This window comes from Anser anser (genome assembly GCF_964211835.1).
Source record: "Anser anser genome assembly, chromosome: Z".
NCBI classification, from domain to species: Eukaryota; Metazoa; Chordata; class Aves; order Anseriformes; family Anatidae; genus Anser; species Anser anser.
In genome coordinates this window covers 75391979-75414295 of record NC_139723.1, presented here as the reverse complement: position 1 = coordinate 75414295, position 22317 = coordinate 75391979, and the positions used below count along the sequence as shown (strand labels likewise).

Genomic DNA, 22317 nt, shown 5'->3' with positions numbered 1-22317 from the left:
GTATATCCTACAGTGCGGAACAACCGTAAATATGTGATAGCATTCAATTTGGCTACCTTCTATCTATGCCACTGATGTGTAAAGTAGGTCAAGGGCTGTTCATTTGTCAGCTTCCCTGTGGCTCTTGTCCTACTGAGGACAGCTGAATTTGTCTGAAGATTTTGGATACAGTGGGACTAACAGGATTTGACTGATTAGGCTGAGACCAAGAGCTGGTGAATATTGAATCTCTCATCACCTGAAGCCTAACCGCCTTGTTGTAAGGGTAGTAGTCTGGAACAGCTTTCCTTTTTTCCCAGGATAAATCAGGTGATGTAGAACTGCTTGGAGACTGAGAAACGGCTCGCCTGAGCATACCACAGCATTTAACAGCTTCTTTTTCTTGTCTCTTCTTACTCCATAGAGGTCTGTCATGCCACTTCCATGCCGAAATGGTAGTGGGGAACAGAAGGTTTTCATGCATGTTTTATGCTTACTAGGTCCTCAGTGTTGACAGTGAGCTACATAGCTGCTGTTAGATATAGTCACTAGTTGAAGAGCACTTAGTTACTTAGTTACATAGCACCATCCATGTTAAAGCAAGAATAGAATGGAGCTATGCAAATAGCAGAATGTTTGAACAGTGAGATGATTTTCTCAGGATCGTTCATATTGCACATCCGCTTAGAATTCTCCTTATATTTATATTGCAAACCATTCAAGTGGAAAGTTGCTGGTACTGTTAGGAGCTTAGCTATTCATGTTCTAAACTCTTTGTCTGGCTTAGATAAGTCTTTGCTTGGTGAAAGCAAGGCAGCCAAGTACTGTCCTATGCATTAATCTTATACCTCTGGATTCTTCTGTTTGGTACACTTGTAAAACTACTTTCTGTCAGCTCTCTATAAGCACATAACTCTTGGACCAGGCTTTGACTGTAATAAAAATTTAAAAAAAAAAATTAAGAGGAAGATGCCTTGTGCACAGGCAAAAATATAGTTTTTAATAATAAATAAAAATGTATGTGTGTTTTATTTCATAGTTATTTCTCATATTTTATTTTGTGTTTTAGGACTTAAGAGATCTTCTCTGGGATATCTGTGATAAAAGAAGGGAAGAAGCAGAGCAGGAACGTACTGATATCATGAATGACGGCTGGTTACTGGATCATAAGGGGCTCGCAATAAACCATTTTTTTTCACTTATGCAGGTATGATATAGACTCTACTATAGAGTTTGCAATGCAAGTAGACAATTAATTAGATTTGGAAGACAGTAAGCCTCAGAAGAATTTCATGTTTGGCTTTGAATAAATGAGGGATCGAGAATAAGATAAGCAAATGTTCATGCCTCTTCTGATTTTATCTAGAATGTTAGAGATTAGAAGTGGATGACAATCCATATGCTTACCCATTTTGCAAGCAGAAAAGTTTAAGAAAAACACCATTGTTATTGTCCAACACCATGAACTTTCAATCTGTAACGCACAGTGCTACTTTTGCAGTTTTATCAGTCCACTGAATCATCTGAGTTTTGTAACAGAAATGTCAAAACTGATTATACTGGAGTGATTGTAGTAATATCAGCTTTTTATTTACAAATTACATAATTCACTGTGGTTGTAGACACACTTACTGCTAAGGTTGTCTTGTGTTTCCCATATCAAGAAATTATTTCAGTTGTAACTTCACCAGTGTGGCTTGAAATTTTACCTTGTCTTAAAAAAATATATATAGTTGTGAGGAATGTTTTTGAGAAAGTGATGTTTTTTGTTATTCTTGAGAAAATCCATTTAAATGTGGCACAGCTTTCACATGTCTAACTTTACAGTTTTCACAAGACCATATTCACTTAGGTGGCTCTTCCCTTCCCAACAGTATGCCTTTCTTCTCATTCAGTGAGACTGTGAATTACTTCAGTTCCTGAAGTAAAGTAAGATTTATTTTCCTGTGACTGCCATTCTTAGGTGGATAAATTGGGTTTAGGGCTGAAATGGAATGGAATGGAATGGAATGGCATTTCTGTAAACTGAGTGACCTTGCTTTAAAAGTTTTGGCAGCATTAAAGAAGGTGGGGAAATAAGTACTTTAAACACATGCCATGTTATGCTAATTTAGTTGAAAAGTCAGGATGAAGCACTTTTGGTTGGGCTCCCTGACCCTTAACTCTGTTTTATTTTTACAGGCTTATTAAACAAGGGAACCACTCTCTTATCTTACATGAATGTTGTGGCAATCTAAGTAAATTCAGTTGCTATAGTAGGGAAATTATTAACCCTATTTTCAAAGAGCCTAAATAATGCCACAAATAAAGACTAAGGCCATTGACTAAATTAAGAGATCTAAGTATCAAATACCTGCTAACTGAACAGCGTTCTTCCTCTAATTAGGGTATTTATATTATTGTGTATTTAAATTCTGTATTTTAAATAATACACACAAGGAAGCCAAATTAAAATGATATCGCTGAGCTTAAATCTTATCTTTTTCTATTTTAATATTCATGTATAAGCTTGCAAGCTTAATTCTCTTTAGCAGAGTTTCATTGACACGTAAGATGCAGTCCAGAAGAGATTTGCTATCTACTTTGATATGTCTTCTGTGGATATGCAGAATAGACACTTAAAATGAAAAATATATTAACAATATGTAATATTTATGTTTTTCCCTTAAAAAAAATCATTTATACTTTCCTTATTTATTATCCTTATTCATTTTCCCAAATATTATTTTCCCATATTACATATACTCCCCAAATTAAATGAATTATCAATGTTACAACTACAAAAATAAAAATATAATAACTAAATCTTTAAGTTATGGCTTGGTTTGAGAAACAGCCAAAAATAGACTGTGTTGGTCTTGAGTTCTCCTTTTGCGGCTTTTTCTGTGGGAAGTTACATATATTCTCCAGGTGGCTTTGTTACTGTATAAACATACAGATTTGTATAAATTCCGTTTAACAAAGTCTTAACCTTAGGAAGGTTACATCAGGTTTCTTTCCACCCTTCTTTGTGTGCACTGTCATAATATATTTTTTCCTTAACTTATGGATAAGGGCTGTTTTACACCGCAAAGGTTTTATTCTTTGTTTTGTGAATGTGGTTTTGTGCATTTTCCCATGAATTTTGTCAGTTAAAAACTAACACCGTTCTGTATCAATAAATCAAAACATGACAGGTGTTAAATGTTTTTTGAATCTTGATTTCTCCTGAGAAGATTCACAGAAAAAAACCTTCAAGGTATTTAGGTGTGTAAAGTCTGTTGATTTCATTGTCTAGGAGAAACTGTGTGGCTTATAAATTGTTTTCTCCATCACTTAACTCATTTTATGTTATTAAGGATTTTAATTATTTTGACCAAAGTGATCGCTGTTGTTGGTGCTGGGATGCTTGCTAGCACAGGAATACATACACATGAAAATATAATTAAATTTAATGTATCAAACATTGCCTATTGGAAATATTTTTCCTATTCTAACAACTATGATTTTTATCATCCTTAGAAATTCTTGTGTGAAAATTAAGAATGTAAATTTCAAAGACATTGTTGATGCAAGTGGAAATATGCGTTAAATACAGTATAAATATTCAAACAAATATGGTTATGTTTGTTGTTCTCCCTAAAAGTCTTATGTTTTAGAATCGCTTTTGTTATTGTGTATTTAAAAATGTAACAGAATTTTGTTCTGTCCTGTTTTGAATTTCAGTCTTTATGTTCTTTCTTCTTGAGGTTGAAGTGGATCGTTTCCAAGATACAAAGAGACTTCTTCATGATTACTACAGGGCAATGGAAGGAAAAATCCCAACAGATGACAGTCAAGATTTTACTAGACTCCCATTGCTTGATATTATTGATATAGAACAGAAAGAAGATCAGAACAAATCAAGAAGGTAGAAATGCGTTATTAAATCATGCAAATATAAAAAATTATAAGGCATTCATTGCTTTGTGGGTGAATGTGGAAGTAAATGTGGGTGTATTTCAAAGGACTGGGAAATAAGAATTTTAAACTACTGGTTATAGTCAAATGATAAATCTTAAATCATTTTGACCGTTTAAGTTATTTCTGATTTTTGATTGACCATTTCATTTTCACATCATTTTCACTAATACAACTCTGAATTGTAAAATGTTTCAAAAGCTGCCTTAGAAAGAAATCTGTTCTAGGAATATTTCCTACTTCCCTCTGCATTGCTGACAGTTTGCAGCACAATCCTCATGCAACTAACTTAAATGTTATTATAGAGCATTAACAGTTTTAATATGTGCGCAGACAAACATAATGAAATGGGTCATGTAATGACAAATATAAACCAAAGCAGCCTAGAAAAACTCACAGAATTGAATGCAATATTAAAGGTAATGGATACCATCAAATAATTTCACAATATCAAAAATGCTGTCAACACCTATTTTTTTTAATATTTACAGCTCATTTAGAAAACATCTGAATAATGAGGCTGTGCTTCTAGCCCATGTCATTAGATCACACAGACGTTTGACATAGTTTTATCCCTCTATTATTATTCCTTGGTTTCTAGAGTTAAACTAGCCAATTTTCTTGTCATGCACACATTTTACCACTAATGGTCATAAGGAAAGTTCATCCTTTTTCTGTTGCTGTGATAAATTTTGAAAATAACATTCTCATTCTCTTAACATATTCTCCAAAATAGTTATAAAGTATCTCTTTACAAAGGGGAAGTGGTTTATGCCTTATATTTTATTTTTCAGGATTCCTCTAGTTTCTTCTAAACTGCCTTTACCGGAAACAAATATTGCCAAGTTAAAAAACAGGGGAACTCTACTGAAGAGTGTTAAGGATGAGAATTCTTCTGAAAATGTAGCAGCCGCTTTTGGCAAAGATGAAAATCTTATTTCTGATACATGGCAAACAGCAGTAACAGCAGTATCAGATATGGTAAGGAATGTTTTGTTTACTTAAAGATTTCTGGAAAGGACAGTCAAGGATTCCCATTCAGTATGTAGCCTGGACACACAGCCTTCACACTGTGTATCAGTTTCTTGTGTGTTACTCCCCTGCTGATATTTCCATTGAATACATTTGCATTTCTATGATGTAAGTGTTGGGATCCGTGTATTATCAGATCTGCAGCACCTCCATATTTGCAACTGACTCTTTCATTCCAGTACAGAGATAAATACTTGAATGTTGGATCTATATATCTATTTCTTCCATGATAAACTCTCCCCTAATTCTTCAATAGAACTATGAGAAGAAGGATGTCTAGTCCTGGGATACAAGTTTTGTTCAAAACTTTAAAAACTTCAAAAACCATGGTTACATCCTTTTTTATATATAGCTAAAAGTAAATTAGGTTGTTCTTCTTTTTTTTTTTTTTTCATAATGATCATTTAAAAACAATTGAAATTCTGCAGCCTTACAGTGTAACTGTAGTGTTGCTTGTGTACAGTCTTACATTTCACATCTGGCTCAGATTTCACAATTTTTCCCTGTGATAGATAGAGAGTGGATTACAGGAATTAAAACTACCATCTTTGTCTTACACTTTTGCTGTACAATTTTATTTTTGATACATTGATTACATTCTGATTATTTATTACTTTAAATATCTCTTTTATTTAAGTGTGTATGTCTTAGCAACTACTTGCAGTAAATATAGGCTATTTAAAACAATAATTACATAGTACTGATACCATTTACTTGACTGTGTGTGTGAATATGATGTAAAGGTAACAGCTGAAATGAAGTCAAAGGAAATGGAGGAAGAAGAAGAACAGCAGCTAGATTTGAAAGAAGATCTGAAGTCTTTTCAGACAATGTCAGGCAAAGCTACTGGAAAGGATGCCAAAGATACCAAAAAGCTTTCTCCCAAATCACCTACTAAAAAGACAGGTATTTGAAATGCAGACTTTGTTTTAGAAGTGCTTGAAATTACTGAAATGTAAATGTGACAGTAATATGGAAAGGGATAAACCAAGGTATTTAGTTAATATTTAATTTCTCTTTTTAAATGTCAAATATGTGAAAAGCTGATGATGATAAAGGAATGCAGAGGGTGTTGAATGACAGTTGGGTATATTTAATCTTATGTGTTATTGTTATTATTATATATGGATCGATATTCAAAATAAAAAGTAAATATTAATTTTTATCCATGTGCTGTTGTGGAATTAGGGAGTTAGAACTATCAACTTAAATAAATTCCCATTGAATTCTTCATACTTTCCAGTCAAGCTAAAATGTTTCAAACATTAAAAAAAAAAAGAACAAAATCAATACATTAGCCAATATCTGAAGATATTTCTGAATGAATTCATTAGTAATTACAGTAATTTAGATCTCCCAAGGTCCATCATTTTAAAATATAACTTAAAGATGGTGTGAAGAAAATAAAATCTAATAGTATTTATAGTCCTAAAAAAGAGCAGACTTCTGTTGAGGTAGATCTTGCACATAGGCCTAGCAAGAGTCTGTCCTACCCTCTTATTTTTCACTGTGCACGTGAGAATACAAACTTTACTTGCACAAGACAAAAAGACCTAGAAGACTCTATGTCTTTAGCTTAGTAATTATCTAACAGTCTGCTGGGAAGACTCCTGGCATTCAGTGCTGTTTATACATTTTTTCATAAATACTTCCTTGAGCAGGTAGTGGTTTAAGTAACTGCCACAACTTTCTGCAAAAGTCATAGCTTATGCAAGAAGTCAGTTTAGTAGTATGAATCTTGTGTCTTTTGTTAAGACATTCTGCATATTAAGAGAGGGGCTTGAGCCCTCCATGTGTTGGGGTAACTTGAAATTCAGGTGTTCAATTTCCTGTGAGAAAGCTGTAACTGCAGAGTTATTTTGCATAAGGCAGGTAGCATTTTTTCTTTGACAGCCATTTTATTTGCAATGTACTCAGTCCTGCCTCTCTGGTTGAGTTGTGCTTATAGTACAGTGAACAAGTATAGCCTTGCAAATACTAAGTGAATCTGTGAGCTCCAGGGAGATTTAGCTATGTACTTAGCTCCTCAATCCAGCCAAGAATTTCGTAGATGTTTAGTTTTCTAAAAAAGCTTTGTGATAGGAAATCAGCAGCTATCAGCTATTGTATGCTAAGTGGCTATGTTAGGCTTTTGTGAATTGCTTCTTGGAAATATTTTTTTTTCAGATCTGGTACTAGATGACTTACCTGAAGTCATAAAAATTATAGGAAGTTATAGATAAAAAGGAAGTTATAGATGTGTGACTACAGCTCAGCTGTGAACTCCTCATGATACAAAATAAAATCTCAACTGATGCTTGTTTTATTGTTTATTATGAAAACAGTTACTGTAGTGCTCCTGTAACATAAGAATTCCCGTAGTTAGAACTACAGGCTAGTAACTGAGCGTTGCAATTTATCGCATGTAATTTTATCACTTCAAGATTTGACTGTTTGCTTTATGTTTACCTTATGTATCATGCAGATGCTATTGTAATTTTCTCTAACAGCTTCATCTGCTTTTCTTCTAGGATAAAGCAGTTACAAAGATTAATATTTTTGAATAATAGTCAAGGTGTTATGTATGCAGAAATAATTTTATGCATGACAAAATACCATGTTTACAATATCTGTTCACAGCTGGGTAAGCTAAAACAAGATGCAAAGGTAGCTCACAGAATGCTAAACTTGATTTTGCTGCAGCAGGAACAGCTATCTTTTAAAAGAGGTGTATTTTTGTACAGATTGTTATAAATTGGTAGATTTTAAGGTCAAAGAGGCCATTTTGACTTTCCAGGATCACAACGGAGGCGGATCTATTTAGTCATGATTTTCCATTCAGAAATACATTTTGGAATGTTATTTAACCAATTTTAATACAGATGTATATGTTGGACTATTTTTACTCAGTGTTAATCTTAGCATGTCTTGCAGATGTAAATCACATTTGAAGAAAACTAGCTGTTTTGTTGACATAAGACAACTGTGTAAACACATTTGCGTGCTCATAAATGGTCATACCAAGTGAGGTGGAAAGTGCCATTTTTCATTTCAAAAAATGCGACACACACAATTACCATCAAAGTCCAAAGACTGTGAGGGGGACTATTTTTCTGCAGGACTTCCTTCTACCGTACCTGTGGTCGAAGTCAGTCCAGTTCCTTTAACCTCTGAAGAATTAAAGAAGCAAGAACTGACACTTAAAATACAGCAAGAATATTTTGCTGCCCTGAAACATGAGGGTATGTTACTGTTTGGCTACTTACATTTGGTGGTGATCATTATTCCTAATTTAGGTAATGTAACAGTCAAAACTAACGAGAAGCTCTTTGGGGGAAGATGGATGCGTAAGTAAAGTAAAGTAGAGAAAATAGTGTCTGAAGAAATTAGGACATTTTTTAGAGTGGTAGTCATCAGGGAATTTTGTGATAGATATACCAAGATAGAAATGTTTTTCTTTAATTTAATTTAATTTAATTTAATTTAATTTAATTTCATTTCATTTCATTTCATTTCTTGTCATGTCATGTCATGTCATGTCATGTCATGTCATGTCATGTCATTTCCACAACTAAGCAAGTATTCTTCATGAAAGGATAAGTTTGGGATGGGCCACTCTTCAGTATTCAATTGAGTTCAGTATTTGAATTGTTTTGATCTGTGGAAGAATTTTTTGGTAATTACATATTTCATTGATGCTCTTCTCTCATTTCCTCTTCCTCAAGCTGTGCAGGATTTAAGCAGAGAGACACATATTTGCTTTTTCTTCCAAAGCCCCTACTAAACAGACCCTTCCAAAACCCATGTATGACTCAGTTTTCTGTCTCTTTGTTCTGCCCAATAACTTCCAAGCCAATTGGTCACTTTCAACAAAAAGTGGATGTCTGAAAAACAGAAGTTCCAAACTGAAAATGAGTTGATTTTTTTTTTTCTTTGAAGATGGGTTTTGAGTAGAATAAAAAGAACTCATTCTCACTAAAGAATAGGTAGAGTTTATCTGTTACACATTCTGTTCAGCAGCAGTTAGCTAACCCATCATGTATTTCCTTGGCTGGGCTAACTTTTGCGTAGTAATTATGAAAACTAGAGGGCAAACAGCAGTTAATAAAGAAAACACAGATTCACAAGGCTTCTCTAGCTCCACACCAGACCAAATGTCTGTACATCTACCACTTTCCTTTAAGATACTCTCAGTTGCTTAGAACTTCCATGTCTTTGCCCTCAAATCAAATAACCTTTCTATGAGACCCAAATCGATGCTAGGTGTAAAATTTTGATCAACTCTTTCTTGCTTAATATAGGAAGTGCTCAGTATTGCATTCTACTGTGACTGAGAAATAACATTAAAAGGACCTGTCTCATACTTTTCACAGTTCATCTTTCTACACTAGCTGCCTAAAGAAAGTTTTAGCCCCAAACCTAAGTATTTTGAAAGCTTAGTAGTACATAGAGTAAGAATTATAATATAAATAATTTTACATTCTTTAACTTTGAAGTCACTATGCCAATTACTATATAATATTACTTATTTGAAAGATTCTGTCTCAAAGAAGGTTAAATATAAAGAAAAAATCAAGCTGAACACTGAATTTGCTTATGTTCAAGATTGAGAATAATCTCTAGCTACTCTTCTCTCATTCTTCTTTTCTAAGGCTTTTAAAAACTGTCAGTGTCTGTTTCATGTCTCTGTCAACACATTACCTTACCTGTCTCTTCATCCAGTTGATATCCTTTTCACCTTGGACATTGTTCTCACATCTTGTCTTTTCAGCTCCTTTCTTCTGTATTAGTCTCTCAGTGAAAGACTCTCTCAGTTCTTTCTATTCTGAAAACTAACAAATTCTGAATTCTGAAATTCCCAGCATTTTTAAAAGTTTAATTTGGATACTCTATGCATAATTTTGGTAGAGATTAATTACTTTCCTAGTGGTCACTAACCAAATGAAAGCTGAGTTTTAGGGTATAAAATAGTCATATGTAGGAAGGTTGGAGCAAAACCAATGAAGTTAATTTTGAAGAAGTGGAAGTTAGGAAAAGAAAAGCAAACCTTTGTCATGATTAACATAGATGATGTTTTAGAAATGTTTTCTTTAATATTTATCTATAACATGTTACACTTGCATTGTTACGCTTCTAGGTCTGTTTGCTATATAGTGTTAATTTAGTTTGATGTCACTGTGTACTTAAACATCCCCTGCACCTCTGCATTAGCTTTATTAAGATATTTGTTACCCTGTGAATTCTGATGCTTATAGAATACACAGTTTTGTAAAATAAATGGTGCTATAAGGGTGATTCTGAAAAATTAATAATTTAAGAACATGAGAAATAAATATTTTGCTGCCTAAGTACAGGTTAATGTGTTAAACATCAGGAGCTTAAGGGTGAAAATTCCTGAAATTTTATAAGTATTAATTATTATTATTATTATTAAAAATATTTTAACAGAAGAAGCCACAAAATCTCGTCTAGAACTTATAAAAGAAAAAGCGTTAGCATATATTGAAGAACTAACAGTGAAAGCAGAAGAAGCTTATAAAGACATGGAAAAGTGGCTTGGAGCCAGGTTCCTAGCAGAAATGTCCAGGTAATGCATATCCAATTTTGAGCAGGATTCATTTATTTTTTTTAATGGACTAAGCTGGTAAAGGTGGTTGTTTATATAGAGCAAATAATTTGCAAAATGTATTAGAAAATAATCATTTCATTTCATGAGCTAAAATTTAATTTTATCTTAAATAACTGAATGGTAATAACACGGTTCTTCAATAATTAGAAGGTTCTGCTGGCAATGGTAGAGGTAATTAATTATCAGTTTTACTGTTTTGCTAGACTACAGATTTAGCAATTTATAAGCATCATCAGACAATCAGATATTCAATTTCCTAGATGTCTGTATATCATTTCAGTGGTTTTTGTCACTTTGGATTGTAGGTTTGTTTTGTTTTGTTTTGTTTTGTTTCTGTACTATACAAATACTGGAAAGCTCCACCTACTGTCATAAACACTATGTATAGCATTTATCAAAAAAATAATTCAATGTCTTTTTTTTTTCTTGGCCATTTTTCTCTTCTAGCAAAATGTGCTTGGAACCACTATGTGACACTTAGGCCACCTGACATAGAGTGGCCTATGTCCATATCATTAAAGTGTTTTACTTTCCAGAAGAAAGATGTCACATTGCCTTATGGAAAATATTTCTGGCCTGTGCTAAATTTCAAAGCATACTTGGGGCAGTCCTGGTTGGTTCATGTCAGTGCACACCCAAGAATGTAATATGTGAAGGCTCTAACAGGCAATAGCTCAAAGAGGCTGAGCTCTACCTGCTAGTTTTATTGGCCCTCCTGACAACAATGTCTTCCAAAACACGTTATTTACAGAATATCATGTCCTTTGAATGGATGCAAGCATAATCCTGAGACCCCAGGCCAATCTGGTGCCTATACCTGTTAAAAAGTATAAGTCATGCTCATCAGACTTGGAACAGCAGTTCATGTATCTCTGCAGAATGCTACTCTAGAAAGTGTTTTTTGATCTACAATCTAGGGGCAGAGTAGGGGATGAGGCATTGAGAATAACCAAAAGGATGATTACAAATGGAATGTGTATCTCTCCTATAAAATTTATGGAATAAATAAAGTTTCATCCTTTCATATTTTTCCATCAGGTCTCTTATGTGGCTTAGATCTGCCTAAATTTCTTACCACAGTAATAAAATGTCTTGCTGCCAGAGTAGGAGTACACTTCATAATGATTTTGCTGAGTACAGAATTTATAAAGAGGATTTGTAATTCTTTCTTCAGGAAAGCTCCCAGAGTGTAAACACATTAAAATTTGAACTTGATATTAACATTCTCTATTAAAAAGTACTTACTGTTTCCTGCATTTACATTTTCACAGTGTTGAAAAGCTCATTGAGATAGGACGACACCACATTGAGTGTTCTAGCAAAATCCAGTATGAAATGACTTTAGAAGAAACAGATTTCTTCCTCAGCAGTGATGTAAAAGTGATTCCTGATCCTGTTCCTTCACCACATGTTCCACAAGTAGAGACCTCTGAAAGTGGTACTCTAACTATTTCACAACTTAATACATTTCATAAGCAGTTTCTACAAGTGGCACCTAAAGGTAAGAAAAAAAAATCAGCTTCATTCCAGAAAGGCAGTTAGATAGCTAATTAAAAAAGAGTAACTGCAAGGAGGTACTAAATATTAGTCACCTATATTGTTAAAGATCATACTACAGTTAAAGATGGCACTAAGTGTAGAAGCAAAGTTATAGTGTAAAATATTAGAAATGTGAAATACCAGACCACTTGAAAGCTTTTAGTGTCTCTTTCATGGGCTTTGTATCTTCAAGACCATGTGCTTAATATTCTTCTAACTCTGACTGTAGTATGTTTTTTAAAGTGCTACGTATCATATTTTGCTTAGAGATCATTTCAAATGCAAGTCTTTAACTCATTTACTAATTCAGAACTCAGTAAACACTGAAGCTGTATTATTTTAAAACATTGTTGAAGAAAACACTGTTTTTATGAAACTATTAGATAGGGTCTATTAAACTGTTAATGATTATATTCTTCAAGTAAATGTATGCCAGTTGTTTTGGGTGATTTGCAAGTATTAACTCATTTTTTTTTTTACTTTGTAAGTATATTTACTGTGTACCTACCCTCTAGTTATGGGAACTTTAAGTTTAGGACATTTAAAAATACTTTCTGTCAAAACATTATTTTTAAACTGAGATGGCAAATAGTTAAACGCATTTGCAGAGGTTTGCCCTACTATCAGTGTTCCAGATTACAATTGTGACTTTAGTACAAGTGCCACTAAGACTGTGAACCAGAATCCATAAACCTGTACTTACAATTTTGGATCCAACTCTTCCAATATAATAAGGCCACAAAGGCACAATGACGTTGAATGTAATCCTGTATTCAGAAATTATTTTCACGCATAGTTATGGAGAAATTCCATTTAGCTTTTGAACATGAACGCATTTTAAGAAGAATGATGTTAAGAATTTTCCTTTAGAAAGATGTTTATCATTCTATCTATAATGCAGAGATTATTTGTGTGTGTGTAAGCATTCCAAATGCCTCTACAGAGACTAAGGAAGCAGATATTATTGCATATATAATGCCATGTGAAACTAAAAATCTGTACACTTGTAATCATTAGTGCCATAGAGGTAAACATACTACGCAAATACCAGTTTTGACTGGTCATTCCCATTAAAAGTTTTTTTTTTTGAATTATTCCTTAATTAAAATATTTAAAACTAAAAACATTGTCTAATATGAACTCGAATATTCTTGAAATTTTCAAGATAGAGAAAAAGTGTTTTCATTGTGCCTTTGTAATAGATAGCAAAAATACAAATGAAATCTTTAACTTTCCACAATATTGTCTTTTTGATATTATGTTCACTAAAATGACCCAACAAAGCAAACTTTTTCTTTGTGAATTAGCTTGGAAGGTAAGACTCAGTCTTTTTAAGACTAAGTACATAATAGGTTCCAAACTCTGGAAGCTTACATCACGATTTTAGTGTTGTTAGACCATATAATTCATACCAGGAAGGCTCCTATCCAACATTCTTCATTCACTTAATGACAGAATGATCTAGGACTGATCTCACAATTAGGCAGGACCCAAGTTACATACAATCATTTTTATTTGTATTGGAGTGATGGTGCCTGCTAGGATCCCATAGGATTGAAACAATTCTTTAGACTCCTTCCAGCAAACCACAGGGCAGTCAGCAGAGGTAACACTGCAAATGACAGAACAATTGCTACAGTAAGTGTCTTGTATAGCAGGACATCTACTTTATCCTGAACCTTCATTGTTTCATTATTTCAAATTCTTTATCAGGTGCAAATAGAAGAAACTCATTCCGATTCATGCTGAAATATTATTTTCTCCAAGTATACAGGAATTCATCTAAACTTTCAGATTGGAAGCGTATAGGTAATGTAGGAGATAAATATCCTCTAGCATAAGGTCTTCATTGTTTCTTCCATTGGGATGCCCTAGCTCCAACAGAGATATCCAGCTGTCACAGCATGACAGTATTTCTTTGTAATTTCTTCCTCTCTTGCCCCTTCCTGCACTCTGGAACAATGAAAATAAATTATTTAAAGTGAGGTTCTCAAGAACATGCAACAGCATTCTTCTACTGCCTGGTGACTATTAAGTCAAAATATTTACCTTTTTGGACAGCTGATTTAGGATGTGAATTGTGCAAGTCATCTTTAAAATATTTTTTTCCATTCTCTTACGCACTGTAAAAGTATCCCAGATTTCCTAAGACAACCACTACCCATCACCACAAGCACTAGACTCTACAGGGAGAGTTAAATCCTTCCTCTCAGAAAATCAGGAAAAATTCTTTACATCCTTCTGTCTCCCCTTGTTTAATAGAATGCCCAACAGAAAATATATGCCTCCTTCATGATTACTCTTGTATCGAACAAAACAAGGAAATACACTAAAGCACCCAGCACGTTGGCGGTGAAGTTGTTGGATAGCAGCTAGCTCTAAAGGAGATACAAAAAAGTAGCCAGCTAGTAATCTTTCTACTGCAGAATCTCCAAACATCTAGATTATTTTTGGCCAAACATCTTAATCTTTTAATTCCTACTTGCCTGGGCAGTCCACTGAGCATTTGTAATACAAATAAATCAGAGAACATGAGGCATAGACTGTAGGGCAAGTCTACATATTTTAATAAAATAAATCCACCAATCCTCTATACTATGTAAATAGCAAAATTCCTAAAGTTGTTCTGAAAATGGAATATTAGGCTGATTTTGTATAGCATTGTGAAGATTTCATAAAGAAGAATTTTGAATTAATTGAAATCATAGAATCATAGAATCATTAAGGTTGGAAAAGACCTTCAAGATCATCAGGTCAAGATCATCTTTCAATTTACCTGGAAAACCAAGCAAAGCAAAGAGTAAAAAGGAGAAACTATGAGGTTGGAAGTAAACAGTTTTCTCACAGGATATTTGGCAGACGTCAAAAGGATGTGTTTTCAAATATGTCTAACAAATTGACAAAAAAAAAGCAAAAAATGGGACTACCAATATACTTTAAAATTATTAGGTATTTACAAAAGAAATCTTATAAAATTATAAACAGTTTTGTGTTCCCTAGGAATTTAAAGTATTAAAGAACTGCGGATTCATCACAGACAACTTGTTCTATCCTGCACGCTTGGTTCTCCGTGGAGGCACATTACTGGCCATTCTAAGCACCGATGGACAAAAACTGTGACCTCTGCTGGACCTTCCTACATACTGACCCAGTCTTTCATTTGATAAAGAAATATTTAAATGTTTTAATTTATTAATTCAAGTGCCATTGCCCCAACTCAGGGTGGCTCTGCAGTATTTGTTGATTTCACTAACTCCTTTGATCCTTTTGTTAACAGTGGTTTAATATATTGCCTCAGGATTGTGCTTCTTTTTTATAGAAAGAACTGTGCCAGGTCTGAAATGGAGCTGATAACACTCTTTTTTCTTTTTTTTTTCCTCTCCTCTTCTACAGTCTCTTTCGACATGTTCTGTTCCTATGAACAAAATTAAACTAACCATGGATCGATCTCATCTCCTCTGATTCTCTTTAGCACCATTTTCAGCCTATGATCGCATTTACTGTCAATTCAAATAGCATGCGTCTGAAATTTCTCAAGTTTAAAGGTGCTTCAGAGAATGCAATTTTGGTAATGCTTTGCATTACCAAACTGGTCAAAATATATTCTATCCTAGATTTTTATTCTTCAGTTTATGACTGGAGTGAATTTTAAATTGTATTTTTTTTTTCTTTTTCTTTTCCACAGCAATGATCTTCATGAGCAATCCCAATTTGAATTATAGAACTGATTATTTATCTGAAATAATTTTCAGTCAGGCTTTAAGAACTTCTATATCCAATATCCAAAATTTAAAATGACTGTTTTAAAAAACTTTGAAGTAGTCTGCTAAGATGTGAACAGTCTCAGTAATTTTGCCAAATGTGATTCCAGATTTGTCAACCGTAGAAGACAATCAATGACCAAATTGTATTGCTATTTCTTTTCTAATTATAGACTTCTCAGTTGAGTTTTGCTGCGCTGTCAGATTCGGAACAGATAAGCATATCAGTGTACATGTAGTTCTGTTTATTTTTTTTGTCTTTTTCATAAAAGGTTTTGCTTAGTGTCACAGTCCAAATTGCACCCAGACCATGAATAATGTGTACAGGTTATGCTACCTCTTCTGAAGTACTTTTGTAGAAAAAGCTCATGAACTTATGATAGTAGCCCTCATGATCTGACTTTGGTGTGAATAGGGGCTGAAACTTATATGCAAATATGGAAATAAGTTCTTCATCTGTAACTTTTATCTTTTCTAAGACTAGATTTCAATGTGTTTTTTTTCAAAACTTGAAAATAAGAAAGTCTAAGTTTGTAGGCAGAGGAACTATTTTTACTCGACCAGTAATATAGATAATAATATATTACTCGACCAGTAATATAGATAGAAAATGCCTAAACTTTTGAAATATAAAGCCCTTCATCAGATATCCAGGATAGGTACAATACCTCTCCTTACAGATACTGGAAAATTTGTTAATTCTAATTACGTTTACTTTCACTTCCCCACACACACCCCCCATTAGTCTTTTACTGAATAAATATCATGTATATTATTTAATTTCAGTAGCTGTTACTGTCTGCCTATGTCGTTTAAAAATCTGTGTATCCAATTACTTTTATGAAACATTTAACATCTTTGTATGTGTCTGTGCACTTGAATATATATATCCCAGTATCAAGATCCCTATGAATATAACAGAGGAAGTTTCCTTTCCCCTCATTTCACCTGTGCAGCAACTAGCATAACTTACTCTGAGATTCTAAATTTACAATCCTAATTCTTGATAATTAGTAAAGATTAGGCATGTAACACATCAGAATCAATAATAATTAGTGAATAAAGCGAGAATTTCAGTGAGAAGCACTTGCAGGGGGTGATGAGCATCTGATGAGTATCTCAATTTCTTTGTTGGGAATGAATCATATTCTTGAGATTCCTGTCTTTTTCACTGAATGACAGTATCCCCTATTACTACCTTTTAGTGGTGTAAATGCTAAATTTGGATGAATATAATTCAGCCTAAGGCTTTAGTTCATTCATTTATCCATTGCAGTATTGCTACAGAGTCTGGTGTGTAACTTGCATAGATCTCTGTCATCCAAACATCTAGCCAAAAAATAGAATATAATAGGATAGAGTAGAGTAAACTTGAAAAAGAGAATGAAGTGTTAAAATAATTCTTGTCTCTAGTGTAGGTTTACAATTTCTTCATGTTTTGTTGCTTGTATAAATTTCTAATCTCTATATTTCCTACAGTGTTCCTCAGTTTAGAGAGAGGAACCCTATTTTCATACAGTGCCGAACTGGAATTTAAAATCAAAATATTATACTGCTGTCTTGTGTGTCATTAGAAAACAGTCTCTTTGTATGTACCTGTGTCTTATAACTGAGGCATGGTGACTGCTCTTTATGCTTTTTATGACACTTCAAAATGCCTCAGATGTGGTCATAATCTTAACTTCTTTTTTTTTTTATTTGTTTATTATAGTTCTGCACTGTTTATTAAAGTAGATGTAAATGCATGTCAATGTCAGCTGGTATATCACTGAATGATACGAACTTTAAAACCGATTTAACAGATTTTAATGAAGAGCTAACTTATGTAGATTTTTCTGCGTATGCTTTCCCTTTCATTTCATTGATGACAAAGTTTTTTTTGTCAAAAAGAAGTAGCTCCATAAATAGAGAAGATGAAGTTTTGTTTTTGAACTTTTTTCAGTACTGAAGATTTCGTTTTGTATCCTGTGTTCTTTCCACAGTACCACTGCAATAAATCCAGCCCTTTTCCCATGTTCCCAGTTTCTTCCCAGTAACCTAACTCCTGCTCCATTCCATGTCTTTTAGCCTTATTTGAAAAAAATATTGTCTTCTTTCCATGTCCTCTTATCTATGTTTTTTGCTTGCACAGCGATGGCCAAATACACTGGATGTTGTGTGTGGTCTGGAATTGAGTGTAGGCTGACATACAAGTCTTGGCCACAGAGCAGCTAAAAGCTTGGCATCTCCCTGCTTTTTCCTCAGTAGGGATGATATGAGTATCATTGTCCTGTTCCTCAGAACAGATCTGGAAGAAAATTTTGGAAACTTCATATCTCTACCCTACTGACAAACTTGGTTCAAACTGGCCATTTAGAAATTATCAGTGAGGAAGAACTGGCAGGCAGATAAATTTATGTAGAGCTGCAGAGACAGCACAGCTGCATAACCTTCATTTCCTTAGGTAAGTGTGGTAAGAATATACTCGAGAGAAGACCTGTAATGAATATAGTCTGGTTTATAGGGATCATCATAATTTAGATGGGTTAGGGATCTGATCTGATGATTCATTCCTCTTAGCATTTACTGTTCTCACATACTGTAGAATATACTGTCTTTCTAAAAACACATACAGCTGATCACTTGTAAATACAAGATGTACAAAATAGAATTTTCCAAGAGATTAAAACCATTGTGTTTTGAAATAAAAAAATAAATAAATCAAAACTTGAAAAATGTTAGTGACATTGAAAGTCCACCTTATAGGGAATCCTATCTCAGACAGTGGCTCACAGAACCTATTCTGATCCTTATTTTTTTCTAATCAGCACCAAAAACAAAAACCAAAAAACACCAACACACACAAAAAAAAAACAAGGTTCCCATACACCTCAAGAAGCAGTAGGCACTGCAGAGGTGTTATCATAACACATTATCATATTAGAACCATTTTTCCCCTTCCACCCTCTGACCTCTGCAGTTGCAGACCCTTTAATCCTGCCTCCTATCTCCTTTTTAACCTATTATTGTGTTTTTGTGGCTGCCTACTGCTAGGGAAGGTTTTCAATCTTTACTGTTTATTAAGAATTGTTCTCCTCCTCTCTTTTTGGTCCTGGGTGTCCTTGGGCACACTTCAGAAAAAGAAAACTTCTGCGGAAGTCCATTTGTTTTTGCTGTTCACATGGACTACAGCTGCTAGCATGGATTTAAAGTTTTCTGTTAGATATAAACAGCTCTTTCAAAGAATTACTCATACTAGAAATATATTTAAACTGCATGTTCCTAACATTTTTTTCACTGTTATAGCCTTTCAGGATGCTTATAATAAAATGGGAACAAACTGTTCTCAGAAATTCTATAATGCATATATAAAAGTTTGCCCCTTCTTGTACAATAGACAAGAATGGAGTACAAGGAGTCTTTCTCATAAGATTTTTGAAAACACCCAAAATACCAGTTCTTTCTATGATTGTCTTAATATAATTGTTAATTTTGCTTCTTGAGGTACAAATTACAGCAAGGATGGTGGGAGTCAAATTGTTCATCAGTGCTTTACTTCTCCTATTTTCCAATGAATAGATTTCAAATTTTATTGCCTAAGTTCTCCTTGGAATTTGTTGTAGTTATTTGGCTGCTTTCTTTTCCAAGCCGTGACCTTATGGCAACTGTATACTAAAAGAATCATTAAATCACCTGCCAAAGGTAGGAGATTCATGAGCTCTAGAGAGAAAAATTTCAAAAATGTCAGCTTATTGCACTTCTTAGTACAAAATATAAGAATGACCACCTTGAAAACAATTTGGAAGAACAATGTTGAGAACAATCTCGATGCTTTGAGAATGTCTCAATTTCGAAAACAAAATGTGAAGCTTATGCAGTTCCTCTCTCTCAAAACAGTAATAATTTTTTTCTGCAGATAAACATACTTAAAGATGATCAGGTCAGTTAAATGTGCTTTAGAACATCTTATTCATTCTGGGACAGATATTTGGTTATGTATTTATGAACTTGTTCCAAGTAAAATTTTCTGTTAATATCAGGTGGAATTGTCATCATAATAGGCTTGTGACGTCAGCAGTATCTTCTGGAGACATTTTTCCTCAAAGACAATACTGAATTCCATTCCCTGACTCTGTTTTTTTCTGTTTCAAAAATGGTATCTATGTTGCTGCATTTTACTGGTTGCAGATTCTGACAAACCTCTGGTAGTCAAAAGGAAACTATAGCCAAAACTGACCATTTTTTACAAGGGTCCTGAGTAATATCAAAGTGGTGTAAGAGGAGATCTCAGTTTTATTTACTCCCTTTTATGGCTGTTTATTTTAAATCACAGTCCAGTCCCAATTTAACAAACTAAATGTGGAAGAAAAAAAAAAAAAAGCAATTGATAAATTATTAAATAAAAACTAGTTTATATTTAGTTGTTTCTTTCTAAATTATAGCCATAAGAGCACTGAAGCAATTTAAAGGCAAGAGTAATTCTTCTAGCAAGAGAGAAGTTGGTGACAAAGGGAAGGAGAAGAAAGATTTGGAATATCAAAGAACAAAGAGGAATCGCCAGTTTCCAAAAATATGGCTAACAAAGTACTCCTGGTTAAAATATGATGATGAAAGGGGAATAATGTTCTGTGCATTGTGTCGCAAGCATAATGTGGATTTGGGGGAAAACGTTCATAATTTTTGTTCTGGCACTGATGACTTCAAACTTGAATTTATAAATACACACCAGAGTAGTGAAGCTCATGCCTGGGCTACCTGCATGGAAGCTGCCAGTACTGCCTCACCAAATAGAGCTTCTGCTGAGCAGATGTTGAAGAGTATGAACTCCATAACATTAGGAAGAGTAGAAAATATTTTTAGAACATGCCATGCTATTGCTAAGTCTGGTCGTCCCTTTACAGACCTTGACTGGATGTGTAAACTAGATGATATGAAAGGAGTGGATATTGGTTCTGTATTTAGAAATGACAAGTCAGCAAGAATATTTATACATTTTATCGCTGAAGTAGAAAGAAGGGCTCTAAAAGAGAAACTGGAGAAATGTAAATTCTTTTCTCTCATTAGTGATGAAGTCACAGATAGCATATTCAAAGCAGCTGCAGTTGTCTATGTGCGCTTTGCAAATGAAGGAAAAGTCCATTGCCAGATTGTTGGAGTTCAACCTGTTCAAAAAAATGATGCTTCAAGTATAAAAAATGCAATTGAGGAAATTTTAGAAATAAATCTTCAGCTCAATTTGGGAAGCCAAGACTGGTCAAGAAAATTAGTTGGGTTTGGAAGTGACGGGACAGATGTCATGATAGGAGAAAACAATGGGGTAGCTGAGCTTCTGAGGGAAATTCAGCCTTGTGTACAGTCTGTGCATTGTTTTGCTCACCGCCTAAAGCTGGCTTACAAAGGAGCACTGAAAAATATTCAGCTATACAATATCTTAACCAATGGCTTGAGAAATATGTATTATTTTTATCATAACTCACCTCTAAATAAGAATAATCTCAAAGCCACGTATGAAGCCATCAGGATACGCCCAGCAATTCCTTCTCGCATTGGAGGCTCGCAGTGGCTTCCTCGTCTACAAACAGCTCTACAAATTCTCCTTAAAGGTTATCCTGCGATTGTTCTACATCTGAGTAAGGTAACTGATTTAAAAATTGGATGTAAATTTTGGAAAAATTAATTGCTATGGTTAATTTTGGTCCACTTACCTGATACGTTTTGTTTCCATATTGATTTCCAGGTTGAAAAAGATTCAAGAGCCTCAAATAGGCAGAAAGTCAAAGGACTTTTACACCTCCTTCTGAAAATGGAGATAGTCAAGTTTTCCCATTTCTTGTTGGATGTCATCAATGCCCTCAACATTCTGTCACGTGTTACTTTGGATCACAACTCCTCCATTGCAGATATATTTGCAACCATGCAGTCAACAGTGGAAACACTCCACATGTATCAAACAAGGTCTGACATTTGTAACGACTGAGTCCTGATTTCTTACAGTCTAGCAAAAGAGTATTATATACCTTTTTGTACTTTGAATCTTTTAGAGCTGGTCCAAAGGAACGCCTAATGGAGACCATTCAGCACTTTCATGGTCACCAGCTTGTTGGAAATGGAAATATTTCAGAAGTACGAACCAAAGTACTAAGTAATTTGGTGAAGAGGCTACGTAATTGTTTCTGTGATGCAAGTAAAGATGTCTTAAGAGCAACTACTATTGGAAGTTTTAAACTATGGCCTGACAAAATGAGAGAAGGTATAGAACTATGATAGCAGCTAGTTGAAGAAATGCACATTCTAAGTTTTTTTTTTAAAGTACAAAAATATTTTTCTGTTGCCTCTGTTATAGAATTTGGTGAAAAGGAAGTGTCTGTCTTGACTAAACATTATGAAGTTGTACTAGAAGCTGCTAGTGTGAAAATCAATGAAGTTGAAACTGAATGGAGCATGTTGAAATTAGAGCTATATAACAGGTAACAAAAATAC

At 34.0% G+C, this 22317-nt stretch overlaps 1 protein-coding gene across 5 annotated transcripts in view; it reads left to right on the top strand.

Annotated features, from left to right (window-relative positions):
* Positions 1-22317, top strand: part of SPEF2 (sperm flagellar 2) — a 69486-nt gene that overhangs the window by 44251 nt on the left and 2918 nt on the right. For 2 of the 5 annotated variants that reach the window (XM_083818520.1, XM_083818519.1), the window contains exons 22-32: positions 1049-1186; positions 3708-3868; positions 4713-4899; positions 5694-5856; positions 8049-8171; positions 10378-10516; positions 11830-12059; positions 20280-21472; positions 21575-21792; positions 21879-22087; positions 22181-22304. In XM_083818520.1, the coding sequence (XP_083674646.1) occupies positions 1049-1186; positions 3708-3868; positions 4713-4899; positions 5694-5856; positions 8049-8171; positions 10378-10516; positions 11830-12059; positions 20280-21472; positions 21575-21792; positions 21879-22087; positions 22181-22304 (2885 nt within the window). Of the gene's footprint in view, positions 1-1048; positions 1187-3707; positions 3869-4712; positions 4900-5693; positions 5857-8048; positions 8172-10377; positions 10517-11829; positions 12060-13810; positions 21473-21574; positions 21793-21878; positions 22088-22180; positions 22305-22317 lie in introns of those variants that run through there. The other 3 variants (XM_083818523.1, XM_083818522.1, XM_083818521.1) reach the window with 3 other exon arrangements.